Consider the following 13,751-nt stretch of genomic DNA (forward strand, 5'->3'; position numbering starts at 1 on the left):
ACAAGGTGCTGTTGTGGACCAAAGAAGTACATAGTAATTGATTTTATATTATAGGCAATCTCTTTTCCCTTCTGCGGAATGAGTGGGAGAAGAATAATTTCCTAGCTTGCCTGCGAAGGCCAGAGAATCCGTCGCTCACCAAACCAGTCATGAATTCAGTAGCAGTGCTACATTGGGAAGCCTGGTGGGTTAGGTGGAAAGAAGGGAACAGAGCAATATGCTACCTAGGGCCTTATAGGGAAGCAGAAGAGCCTAAGGACTGGAAAAAACAGACAGTGAAGTAACAATTTGTCAACAGGAAGCTGGGAGGATGTAGGGATTTTTGCCCGCAGGAAGTACGATGTTACTAGTGATCCTTAGGGAGAAGTCAGTGCTCACCTCTGAGTGGGGAAGTATATGGGTTGTTACTGTTCTGTGAAAAAAAAAAAAACAGAGAGAAAGCAGGCTAAGGTGCTGCAGGGCACCTGCACCTATGTTGTTACCCTGTTACTCCCTGTTCTGAGCTGTCCAAACTGTAGGCTGGGAGAAAGATCATCACCTTTAATTTTTTGCTGTTCCCTTTACTAGAGCAGTCATTTGTAAATCGTATAAAACATGCTGCTTGGTGTTATACAATCTACAGTCAGATCTGTGGTGGCTGGTTCAAAGTATAGTGTAACTAAAGTTGCATAGTAACCTGTCAAAACTTGTAGATTTACAACAGTAGAATTTCAGGTTTGATATTTATGTATATTGTAGTGGGCTCTAAAATATGAGACTAACTGATTTGGAATACTTTGGATAGTTTCGGTCTGTCAGGTAAAGATCTTTCAGATCTACAAAATATGTACAGACAAAGGTGTGCTTGCTTACTGGAAGCTCACTAATTGATAGCATCTGAAATGATGTACTTGGAACACTTTCAGTATTTGCTTTCGAGTGCCTTTCATTCAAAGCTCTATAGGAGGTTAGGTACCACAGTCTAGATTGACATTTGACCTGGAGCTATTGAGAAATGGCTGTAGTAGGATGGGAAGGAAATATTTAGCAATTCTCATGTGAAGGATTCAGTGAAAAGTCAAAGAAGACATGCTGTAAAATGCTCAAAATTTATTAATCATCATTACTTTTTTTCATATGGAACAAAAATAAAACAATATTTCAAAACAAAATAGAAGAAGAAAATATACCACACCCAGATAACATGACTAAGACTAAGAAATGGGATGCCATTAATTCTGAAAGGAATGACCCAATAAATCAATTTTCAAAAAACAAAATAAATAGCAATGGTTCAACTTTTAAAAGTTTCCTAGGAAAGAATTTACATTTATTATTATTATTATTATTATTATTATTATTATTATTATCTTTTGTTTACAAAAATCCTTCATATGCCCCTGTTGGCAAAAATATATATATATATATATATACTTCTTCTGTAAACAGTTAACCACAAACAAAAAAAATTCCATATTTTCATACAGTTACTATGCTGATGATGTTATGTAAACAAAGAGTAGTGTGCAGCAGCTTCTCATGATAGGATTTCTTTCTTTTTCTCATGAGAATATATAGGGAAATATGCCCATCATAAATTGTTCAAAATATTGAAGTTTATAGTTTTGAGAAGGTATGGCTTTCTGCAGACCAAGTTTTCCTTAATGCAAAAAGAAAAATAAAGAAACAGAGAGGTACAGTTTTCCTTGGGTTTTATTTATTTGTTTGTTTTCTGGACTTTAGCTTTTCATTTGTCTCAATGAACTGGAATGAAGTTGTTATAAAAAAGGTCAGTCTGCATCAATGGAAATATTAGATATTGTCAAGTGTCTATATTATGCCACCACAGGCAAGCTTCAAGCCAGAAAAGAATGTTGTTCTCATAATAGACTTTGTGCAAGTGTAAATCCAGCTCTCAGTCTTATGGTACAGCACTTCTCAGAAAATAAACAAACAAACAGAAAATGTCAAAATGACCTTATGCTGTACCTCTCAAGATGTAAAAGTAAAGACATGAAAAACAATGGGAGATCTATTGGTAATGAAAACTGAGATAACATAGACAGACATATTGAGTTTGTATGCGGAAAATATCATCTGTTCATCCACAATTTTAGCTGCTTTTGACACTTTTGTATTATTTCAAAGGTTTTTTTAGTCTTATGTTCAACCCTTGTTTGACCTCTCTAGTTCTAATTTCAGACATTCACTTGTTCCTGAGAGGCCTTTTTCTGGTTTATTGTCTGTTGGGTGCTGGCTTGGGGAATGCACTCAGTGCTCACACAGCTGCATTTCTCCACATAGGTGTATGAGTGATCAAGGTAGGTTCCATCACTGCATGTCAGAGTCACCTTTCTCTGGCTGGTCTTGATTTCCTGACAACATGAGCATTTATGTTCCATTGTGTTCGCCTCTAGAGAATATCTGATTGCAAAACCAACAAAAAAGAAAGATTCAGAAATTATGTGAGAAATACCATTGCCCCTCCCACCCATTACGAAATATAACCAGAAGTTGTGTGCTTGCATGTGGGACTATTGCTCAGTATTACCATTCTTACAGTATTGTAGTGAAATATAAGTTGCTCCTCATTGTAAAAATGGATGGATCTAGCTCTTCATTAAGAGTAATTGAAGAATTGAAGAATTGAAGAATTAAAAGTAATTTAATTAATCCAGATCACATATTAAGCCAGTCCAAAATAGGACAATAGTGAGAAACAAATAACCTTCACTTTTACATGGGCAAAATCAAAACTCGGGTCTGTTCACTATGACACTGAACAAGCTGTTAAAACATTGTGAGTCTTGAGGTAATTAAGCTAGTACAACATCATGTCTGTTAAAAATTCTAGTTAGCACAATGGAAACAGCTGATGACTGGGTGGATGTTGGACATACTGGAAAATCACTTGCAATTTGCTTTAAGTAGTGTAAAGAGTAGAAGACAAGAGACAGACCACAATTATCTTTTACACCACTTACCGTGAGTAAGCATCACAGCTGCCTTCACAGTATGTCATCTCAACAGGTGCAGGAGATACACATCCATGATATTTGATGACAGCAGTAGTATTGTGCTTCATACAACCTGAGGTTGTAACAAACCAAGGAAAAATAGGTTAAAGTATATGTACATATAAATAGATATCAGAGTATGATAGTTTGTAGTAGAAAACTGAGATGGATGGAGCTGAAATAGGAAGTTAGGTCACAGTGCATTTCTCTTTTAATTGCTAAGGGCCAAGTTCTTGCTGCTTGTGTTATCAATGAATGAAAAATTCCCTTTTGCTTATGCAACTTTGGTGCAGGATACAGAAATAAAGAGCAGTACTATGGCAATTGCTCAATGCACAGCCACCTCCTACAACTTGCTTCACTTTCTTACTTGAAGAGAATTTATCTATGGAAGTTGGAGAAGAGTCATAGTCCTCTCCCTCCCACCACAAGGCTAACATTTATCAGTAGGGGATGGGAAAGTTCAACATACACATGTTTTCCAAGGCCCTAAAGTGCATGCTGGAATTGTTCTGTTCCTTTCTTTGTCCACCTGTTTCCTTTCTCACCCCAGTGTGAGGCAGTGGTCCCATACCATTCACCTCTTCTGTCTATGCACCTACCATGCAAGATGGACTAATATACCTCATAAGTCACATATTATCATTACTTACTCTTCAATTTTACTGGGCACTCTTTACAGCAGCCATCGTCAGATAGCTTGATGTCATCCTTGAGTGGGAAAACAAAAAAAGATAACTCAGGTTTCATATCTGCATACTAAACCAGAGACTTTCGCTGCTGCCTAAGTTGCTCTGGTACCAGAAAATTCTTTGTATTGACATGGAATCCAATTTCAAGCAAGGCTAAATATTAAGGGCAGATAACTACTTCAATTAAATATTAATAAGAGTTCTTAAAAGCTGACATTAAGGGGGACTGGAACTCATCAGAGTTCAGTAGCAAAATTTCAGAAATAAGCTTGCAGCAAGGATATTTTGAGTGACCAAAGGCAGTACAAGTGAAGCATTATGTCAGACAGGGTAACACAATTAGTGAAATAACTGAATCCCCAGATGTGTGGGGCTGATTCTAATCTACCCTGAGCTGTATTAAGTAGAATGATGTTGTGAACTGAAGTCGCTTATTTTCCTTCACCTTTGGTCTCAATAAGTGAATTCTAAAAAAGCATTTATAATCTTAAATAATTTAGGAATAAAAATCCCATTATTTTTCAATAAGATTCTTGCCTCTTTAGGTCACCTGACACTTTTAGGAATCCAGAACATTATGCTATACCCTTTTCTCTAATCCCCAGTCCTCAGTGAGTATTGATATATCACCCATTTTAATTTTGATTTGCTTTTCTGAAATGAAATGTGACGGGGACCAAATTCAGAGAGGATAAAATGAGAGCTACATCCTATGTGATGCTTCTGCTAGGTATTTTCCTTGGACACCATGATCCTTCTGTCACTGGTGTTAGCCACTGCGACCTTTTCAAACATGAGAAGAATACTTACTGGATCACAGTCATTGGGGTTAAAGGGAGGACAGCTTTTCTGTAAGACAACTTGAATGAACTGGTCATCATATTTTTCACATGTGTGAATTGTACAGTTATCACCAGGTGCACTCCAGAATTCTCCAACCTGAAAGCAGTTAAAATTAAAGTGAATAAAAATCTTCTTACATAAAAATGAAACAAACAAACAAGAAATCCCCGTGTCTTATCATTGCTGCCTACTGCAATTTGATTATTCTGTACAATTTTCTTGAATTTCAGCTGATAGTTACTTGTCATATTATCATACTGCTGTAAGTCTTCTTCATTAAACAAGTGAGGAGGCTGTATTTTTATCTGGATATGAACATGCTTCTGTGCGAAGAGGATAAGTATATCTACTCATTTGGAAAGATTAATTCATGTTTCAATGGTTTTGTAATCAGAATTTATGGCTATGTCCATTCAGATACATGGCAGAATTTCTGCTGGCTTCACTGACTCATCCTGTTGTAAAGCTCTCAGCTAATTTGTGATTGGCTGTTTGGAGCAGAAATCTGCCTCCACAGATAAAATTATCCTTTGAGCAAAATGGGTGCTATATTTTCAGAGCTGAAGGCAAATAATGGTCCATTGCTTTCAGCTATGTATTCTTCTATGTTGATTTCTGAAAGCCATTGTTCAATATTACAATTGCTTCCTGGAGTTTTAGTTAGAACTAGAGTTTCATGGCTCAAGGTACTGTTAAAACTGTGTGAGACATTCCATTCCCTGCCTGAATGAGCATTTGTCTAACATGAGGAAAGATGCAGTAAATAAAAGTTACAAAGTCAAGGAGAGGAAAGAGTGAAAAGACTGGCAGAGTTCACCAAAAATAAACTAAAACAGGGATAGTTACTTGGAGCACGCGTGTAATGTTTTCTCCCACAGTCACTATACAAGCCGCTGCCTTGCATGTGCCACAGCATTGTCCAGGTTCCTTTGTATACTTATAACCCTGTTTTGAAAAAAATAGAGAGGAAATAACATTGAGTTAGGACATTGGCCTTAACTGGTAGATATTTGAGCTGAGTGGGTTAGGAATTACTGACAGCAAAATAGCACTCACCACTGGGCAGTATGTGTCACAGATAACAGGCTCACATTTGATGGTAGCATGGTGAAGTCTTGAGTAAGAGGATTCAGAGCAGGTGCATTCTTCACAGGGACCTGATGGAATGACAGCTCCAGGCTAGGGCAAGTCAGAAAAAAAGTCATTATTAGTCATTAAAAGCAAGTTACTTTGTGTATGTATACCACAGACAATACAAAGCTGAACTATGTATGGGCTAAACTATTCTTAAATACAATTTTGATTGTTTTATTTAAGCAGAGTTTCTATTGTTGGTAATATCCATTTTGAAATTAAATTCTGATAATGCAAAAAGGAGAGAATAAAATGCTTTTGCTTGTAGGGAGGCTTTTGATATGCTGACCTCGATTAAATAATTAATAATGTTTTATCTTGGGCCTTTCTGCAAAATATGGTCTATGATAGGAGTCTCAAAAACATTATGTTGTGAACGTGTAAGGTGTATTTTTATAGTTAGTTACTCTATGTACTTACTGCATAGTAGGTTTCATTGACTACACAGCCATGTCCTGTAAAGAAGGAAGATAGATGGTGTTATAGAGGTGTAAGTTTTAAGAAGCAGAAGTATGTGAAAAAACTGCTGCTTTGTTGGCTTTGTTGTGTGATAACACAGATAATTTTCATCTTTCTCTTTTAAGGTTTTTGTATTCATAAACTTAGAAAAATATAGCTGTGAATAACACATGAAGAAGGTGCATAGTACTTACTGCATTCAAAGGTAGGACAGCATTTTCCAGGCTGCATTACTGTGATTACTTCTTGTCCCTCTAAGCACTGGGGTGTGAGCTCAGGGCAGAGGCTAGTGTTGCAGTCTGTTTAATGTAAGAGAACATAGAAAATAATGAACTCAGAATTTTTAAATGAAAGTAATTTTTGTTTTACATTAACTTCAGAAGTTTTCCCATGGGGCAAATCTGTTGTTTCCACAAGCTAGTTTCATGACTAATTCAGTGTATTTGTTAAGCTATTTTTAAAGTGAACAGGCTTTTCCATAACCTTTGTAAAACAAAGCATTGACTGAGAAGAATAGAGTGGTGATTGCTGGAAAGAGATACTTCCAAAGAGAAATTTGTACCAATTGGGAAATATGCTGGTTCTCAGAGGTTCAGGAACTTTCTTAAGCAATTTTCAAATGTTCAAGACTTGTTTTTAAGTTATTTTTTTATATACTGGTCTTTCAAACAGAAAATGCTTTGAATAGTTTTTGAATATTGTTTCAGGTGGTGACAGCATTGAAGGATAAATTATAGGAGATTTCCAGTTACTTTTCTGTGTCTCACTATGTAAAATCTTTTAATCTTTAAATTTGTTCTCTTCAGGCATCTAGTAAATGCTCTGCTAGAAGGTCCTAAGAAGTGGGATGAGGGAGAAAAGCATTATGAAATCAATGCAAATTATTAAGTAACTGAGGCATTATTGTTGTAGTTCCCCAAAATGAATATAGTATATTCCCCATGATAAAGAACTAAAACAGTACTTACAGCACTCAGTCCTGGTACAGCATGGATCTTCTGGTATCTGTATCTGAACAGGTATGTAACCTGGTTCACCACAGAATACTTGCTGCGTCAGAGAACATTTGTGTTTGCTACAGTGCACTTTAAGAGTATTTTTGTCACAGACACATTCCTGGCAATCTTTTGTCCATTTTTCTCCTGGCTATACAAAAAAGAAAAAGAAAAAAAAGGAATAAAAAAATTATATGTAAATTCAAACCAAAATCATTATATTTGTTTCTAGTTGACTTATTCATGGATACAGTGACACCTGATTACATCAGCCTTTTCATACTTCTAGTATCTTTAGATATTATAAGAAACCCTCAAACTGAAGCTAATTAGGGGAAGATACTGGAGGCCACTAAAGATTCTGAGCGTGTTCAAACCACTATCACTTTCTATTTATTAGTAGTGTAAGTATGAGGGAAACAAGATGTCTAAAGGAGAAGTGAATGAGCATGCATTTTTGAATAGGAAACTGTCATACAACATTTGAATATTAGGTTACAGAGAGAAATTTCTGTAATTTCTGTGCAGCTGAGGAACTAAGAACACAGACTATCAACATCAGCAACAAGTAAACCTTGTTATCCGTCTGTCCCTTCATCTCTAGTAACTTTAGCAAGCCAAATTTGTGGAAATAAAAGAAGCACATATGCCAAAGTTCCATTACTACCATCTATCTCCTTTCTCTTTCTCTTTCTCTCTTTCTCTTTCTCTTTCTCTTTCTCTTTCTCTTTCTCTCTCTCTCTCTCTCTCTCTTTTTTTTTTTTTCCCCAGTGTGTGAGGTGATGGTTATTGAAAAAATATCCCATCACTTACTGTTAAATTTCTTAGAGAGTAATGTGGTTTCTGCTCTGGCACTTATTTTTAAGACTAAAGGGAAACAAACATTTGAAAAAAACCCAGTCTCCCCCCCAATCTAAGCAAAACTTTGTTTTTCTGAAACACTAAATACACTCTTGCTTCACTTGTCTGTGTTTGATAAACCACATTGATTGTGATACTCACCCGTCTGGTTGCTCCATTTGGTTCCCTACAAGCTGGAAAGAAAAAAAAAAACACAAACCACACCCATGAATGGAGATTTACACCACTGAAAACTGACATAAAGGAGTAAATTTGTGCAGTTTCAAATAGAAATATTGTGAAGATAAAACTGACAAGAAAATAAATATGCAGACTAGCTCATCTGAAACATAGAATTCTACCATTTTGGTAGGTCTTATGTAAGGAAGGAAGATGGAAAAAAGGTAATATTGATTATTATTCGATTTTTAGATGGGGAGACTGAAGGAGCTTAAAGAGGCTGATTTGCCCATGATCTGATCATGTAGAACATGGCAGTAGAACACAGGCCTCTTGACTATCAGTCCTGTTCTCTATTTTTTCTCCAAATTAGCTACAAATGACTTACAGCATTCAGAGACACAGATGTTGCTGTCTTCACTCATGAGTGTCTTTCCTTCAGGACAGAAACATCCTTCAGTTACTCCATAACCAGGAAGCTCAACCAAGCTAGAATGGGAGGAATGTATGTATTTGAGTACAACATTTTTGCAGTAAAGCAGGAGAGACAGCAGCATATGTAGAAGGTTGCCATGTCAGATACAAGGGAGACAAAAGAATTTACATTTTCTGAAGTGCAACAGGAAGTGGATATTCATAGAGCTGATTGATATTTATAAATCTTGAATAAATTATCCAAATTCACAAGACATTTCATTATGAAGTAACTAATTTTCTAAGGAAAGTAGATAGGTAAAAATAGAAAAAAAGAAAAATATAAGCAGTTGTTTTAGGGTGGTTTTTTTCTTTCCATACCTTGGGTCACAGGTAGGAGGATTAATGGGCCCACATGGGCTATATATCGTGGTTGCTGGACAGTTGTATGCTGTATGGAAAAAGAAGAAAAAGATCAAAAATTGTCAGTAGATGCATTTTTGCAACAAAAGTGACTACAGCTTTGCCGCCTTTATCTGCAGCTTCTGTGAGTAAGAACATCACTGTATTTTTGTAGATAGTACTCAAGTGTTAGATGTAAGATGTGTTTACTGAATAAAACACTAATTATTACCATTTCTCACACACATTTTTGAGTTCTGCAATACTTACGGCATGTATTGTTGGTCTTTCCTCTCCAGTCAATGCAGACACCTCTAGCAGCACACTCTGTAGCATATATCTCCAAACTGGAACACTGCATGGATTCATTGGCTATGCGACATCCATCAAAAACACAGCCTTTGAAAAATGGTTCTGGTGGTATCACAGCATGGCATTCTGCAAAAATCCTGCAGATAGAAAAGAAACCAAACCCCTTTTATGTTAAGCAGTTATTATATAAAATCCAGCAATTCCCAGTTAATGGCACGTGACTTTCTGCTTCAGGAAAGAATGTATTACAAGAAACAAACCCCTAAGAATGGCCAATAATCTGCATATAGATTCAGGAAAGGAAATGTTAGGAAATTTGAAGCTCCATTTTTTTTTCTAAAGAGGCTAAAGGTCATATTGTTTTTGTATGTGTACACAAGTTTTCATCAGTCTGACACCAGAAATTTAATGAAAAGGCAACCGCATCAGACTGAGGAAAAAGGGACAATAAAAGTAGCTGAGAGATAGAAAAATTGCACAATACAATAGCTCATAACTTATTAGACACTACAGCAAGCACATGTAAGAGGGTCTTTATAAGTGATTCAGCTGAAAAAAAGCTTTTGTCAGAGCTCACATAAGTATAGGAAATACTGCAGGAAACAAGCCTTCGTGCTTTTGGAGCTCCATGTTTTCAATGAAATGTGCAAAGAATGAAGGATGCTTTTTGGCTGAGACGTTTCTGTCTACTCTGTTAACCTGGTTGGTAATCAAGTTCTTTAGGTTTGGTACTGAAGGTCCACTTCAAATTTAGAGTTCAGTCTTTACTTAATAGTGCAACCAAGCGTGAATGAGCATACCCTGGGAGGCAGGGAGGGAGAAAGATAATGTAAATCTGTGTGGTTGCAACGCAGGGAATATGGATATTAGTGCTTGCTGCATCCCTGTTTTTCTGACTTCGCCTCTCCTTGCTCAGTTATCTTTGGCATGCAAGTCATTAAAGAAGAGCTGTTGCTTTTGCGAAGGCCTATTACTGTATATATCCAATCATTAAGCTGACTTTTTCAGGTATTATGACATGCTAGGGCTATAGTTCTTACTCTTCTTGTAAGACACTGAGACAGTTTTGTCTAGAAAGAGTGAATTCATTCAGTTTTTTCTTACTCGCTCCAAATAAGCTTGCAGAGACGAGGTGTTTCACAGTGAGGCTTTGGTGAAGGTGTGGTTACAACTGGTGGTATTGGTACTCCATGGCATGACTCGTTGCTACCAACAATCCAGTGATGAGCCATTTGGGGACAGGAAGAAATGATCTTACCACTTGGTAAACGGCATTCATCTAATTTATTATTTGTACATGTTCCTGGAAGAGACAAGCTATGTAAATGTCAAAAGCCACATCAGAGATGCACAATACATTGTTGTGCTGATATCACATTTAGACGTGGTGTGCTCATAAAACGCATAAGGTACCTTGCTTCATAGGGAGTGCTTTCTTTACAGTTATATGAACTTCAGTTTAGGTTAGGGAAAAACAAACAAACCTAAAACCCCAGCCCCAAAGAAAAAAAACAGGTTGCTGAAATATTGAGCTTCTGATCCTACGGAAGCTGAACAGCAGAACTGTTTTCATTTCCATTTTACTGCTGTTTAAAAATTTCTGTCAATCATGAGACTGCACAGCCAGAGTGAGGAAAGAGTCCCACCTCCAATTAGTGCATCTGTCTTACCGCACTGTCCTTCGGTGTTGTTGCCAAATTTGCTGTATGGGAGTTTCACAGAGAAAATCAGCCCACTGAAGGTGATGGTTGCACCAATCTCTTGTATTTCAACAATCATGTTGATGCCAAGTGTGGAGAAAGAAATGCCATCTTTTTTGAAGCCTGGTTTGACAATCTTTTTGTTGAAGTACATCTGAATGCAGGGTTAAAAAAACCACAACTTCAGAATAAGCACTGCTTCTGCCTGATTGTTTTAAATAATGCATTTTCTAATCTTCATAATTATACATAATTCCATATTGTTGTGCATCATATCCAATGTCCATTGGTATTGCAGTAACAACATATATATGCATTAATATCTCAGCTTGTATTGCTACAGTGTGATAATAATCTAAGTGGCCTCTATGTACCATGTTTGTGCAGATTGTGTGCTAATGCACAGCATTCTAAATCTAAGTATTTTCTTTGTATCCCTCATTGTTTATTGTAAACATTTTCCATATGAAAATGAGTGGTAGTTTTCTGTAACTACCAAAATATTCCTGCCATTATTATGTAATAACTTTGCTGCGAAATCACACTATTCCTGTACTACATATTGCTTGTCATTGGAAGAGTTGTCCAAACTCAAAATGAAGTCAAGTGTCCCTGGTGCCAGTTTTATGTAGCAGTCAGATTTATTCGTTAATCTAAGCTGTTCCATTTGCAGCCTGTATCTTATATGAGCTAATGAAGGTTGACATATGCTTAATAACATTTTGTCAGGAATTATTCTGCAACTTTCTTCCATCGAATTGGGATAAAGTAAGAGTTAAAACTGTCAGTTATTGTTTTCTTTCACAGGGAATCACTAGACTAATTGTTTCAGCATGCCTTTCTGACTGTAGGTAAGGAGAATTTGGCATGGCTCTGTAGGGGGACAATGCGTATTGAGACGAACTTTTCCTCCCACATCTTTGAGTTCTCTAATCAACTAATAAATTCTCCAGTGTAACAGTGGGACTGACTTCATTTTCACTGGCTTGCCAGCACTAGTTTAGGATCATGAAGGTGAAGTAACACCCCCAGTCACCCTTTTCTGTACCTCTCTTCCCAGGAGGAAATTGGAGGGGGAATCACGTCATGGCTCTGTTTGGTGTCTGAAGTTCCCTATGCAGAGGAAGGAGTCCCTAGTCATTCAGCTGATAAGGGATACATACCTATCTTGACCATGAGAGAAGAATCATGCTTGCAATTTGCATCCATGTTTCACATTCATTATGTGTTTGTTTACATAAGTGAATGGCACAGTGTACTAGTTTTCATGAAACATGAATCAAATGTAAGTATTCTGCCTTCTGTATCAGCTGTATAGCGTTATATAGACATACACACACATGCATGTAATATATTCATATCTGCATAGTGCTAGGCTGTTTCTGATATTTTGTTCTTAGAAACTGGTGTAATCTTTTTTTCCTAATGATACCCTCTGCCCTCATCACCTCTGTGATATGATATTCGAACAGACTGTATTTCAAATGAGAATCAGTAAGGCCTATGGACATTATTTCTTTTTTTCAAAAATAAAAAAAATGGGTATTTTACCACATTGGTCATCACACCATTCATGAGTTTACGGGTCAGCACCACTTCTGCAGATTTGTAGAAAATAATAATGGATTTAGGGCAGGAAAGTCCATCTTTTGCATCACAGTAATAATTGTCAATGTACACACGGAAGTTATCATATTTAGGTACAATCTGTTTCACCAGGACGTAAGTGCAATTTTCAAGGAAAGTATAGTAGGTTCCATCAAAAGTAATATAATGAGGATCACCCCATCCACTGCACACACCTGGTAGAGAGAAAATATGTAGAAGATTAACATGATAATTAATGTAGAAGAAAGAATTTAGAAACTGAAGTGAATATACTACAATTTAGAGCAACCATGAGAAAACAAAATGCCCATATAATCTGTACAAAGTTTTGCTTTTTTCAAAAACGGTTATTCCTTAATCTACTGGTACTTACATTGACATTCATAATGGTAACAGCAGCCGTTTTCATCAGGGACCAGTATTGGTGGATATTTGTTCGCACAGGTAATTTCCTTTACGGGTGGGCAATGTGTTGGAACTACTTCTACCTTGTTGTCTCCCTTACAGATGAGTTCTGTACAGTTGGATAATTTGTATCTTTGCCCAGGCTGCAAAATGAACAAAAACTGCTGTCACAGGAGTTTGCAAACAGATATGAACTTTACTCATATTTTCAGTTTAAGAGTATATTGTTTCCAGTAATGGTGGTGTTGGAAAGGAAATTAATGTGTTATTTCTCTTCAATTTCTGACCATGATATGGAGGATCAGAAACTGTTTTGTTTTCCATATCTGAAGCAAAGACTAAAATACAAATCTTCACTGACACTACAAGGTTGCCAATATTCTACACATTTTTTTCTTATGCTACAAGGAGGTAGGAACCTTAATTCCAGCTATTTCTTCTGCATGAGGAGATCATCTGAAGTTTGGGGGGATACTTCTTAGGGCAAGGGAACAGACCTTTGTACTAGCTATATACTCTGTACTTCACTATCAGAACAGATTACCCCTATTAAAAAAAAAAAAAAAAAAAAAAGAATGGCTACAAAAGTACAGGTAAGAGGGCAGGAGAACAGAAAAATGTACAAGCCTCCACAGTAGCTTTAATTTTTCTGTTTGGTGAAGAAAAAAATTCACAAGAAAACTTCCTCTATTATTTCATTAGCAAGGTTTGATATGCAATGCAGTGCATCAGAAAGTGTTTTACTAGCACTAAATTAATTAGAAAAGATTA

General features: G+C 36.6%; 1 protein-coding gene across 1 annotated transcript in view; it reads right to left on the reverse strand.

Moving 5' to 3' along the window:
• Nucleotides 1–1,079: 1,079 nt before the first annotated feature.
• The window catches only part of LOC129206729 (mucin-5AC-like), a 53,040-nt gene continuing 40,368 nt past the window's right edge, over nt 1,080–13,751 (reverse strand). The window contains exons 33-49 of the mRNA XM_054826475.1: nt 12,949–13,123; nt 12,519–12,769; nt 10,938–11,121; nt 10,372–10,570; nt 9,226–9,404; nt 8,935–9,004; nt 8,528–8,628; nt 8,122–8,153; nt 7,093–7,270; nt 6,319–6,423; nt 6,086–6,120; nt 5,588–5,710; nt 5,378–5,476; nt 4,499–4,627; nt 3,650–3,707; nt 2,964–3,069; nt 1,080–2,403 (exon numbers count right to left, since the gene is read on the reverse strand). Of these exons, the coding sequence (XP_054682450.1) occupies nt 2,178–2,403; nt 2,964–3,069; nt 3,650–3,707; nt 4,499–4,627; nt 5,378–5,476; nt 5,588–5,710; nt 6,086–6,120; nt 6,319–6,423; nt 7,093–7,270; nt 8,122–8,153; nt 8,528–8,628; nt 8,935–9,004; nt 9,226–9,404; nt 10,372–10,570; nt 10,938–11,121; nt 12,519–12,769; nt 12,949–13,123 (2,250 nt within the window). The 3' untranslated portion in view covers nt 1,080–2,177. The remainder of the gene's footprint in view (nt 2,404–2,963; nt 3,070–3,649; nt 3,708–4,498; nt 4,628–5,377; nt 5,477–5,587; nt 5,711–6,085; nt 6,121–6,318; nt 6,424–7,092; nt 7,271–8,121; nt 8,154–8,527; nt 8,629–8,934; nt 9,005–9,225; nt 9,405–10,371; nt 10,571–10,937; nt 11,122–12,518; nt 12,770–12,948; nt 13,124–13,751) is intronic.

This window comes from Grus americana, chromosome 5, assembly GCF_028858705.1.
Source record: "Grus americana isolate bGruAme1 chromosome 5, bGruAme1.mat, whole genome shotgun sequence".
NCBI lineage: Eukaryota > Metazoa > Chordata > Aves > Gruiformes > Gruidae > Grus > Grus americana.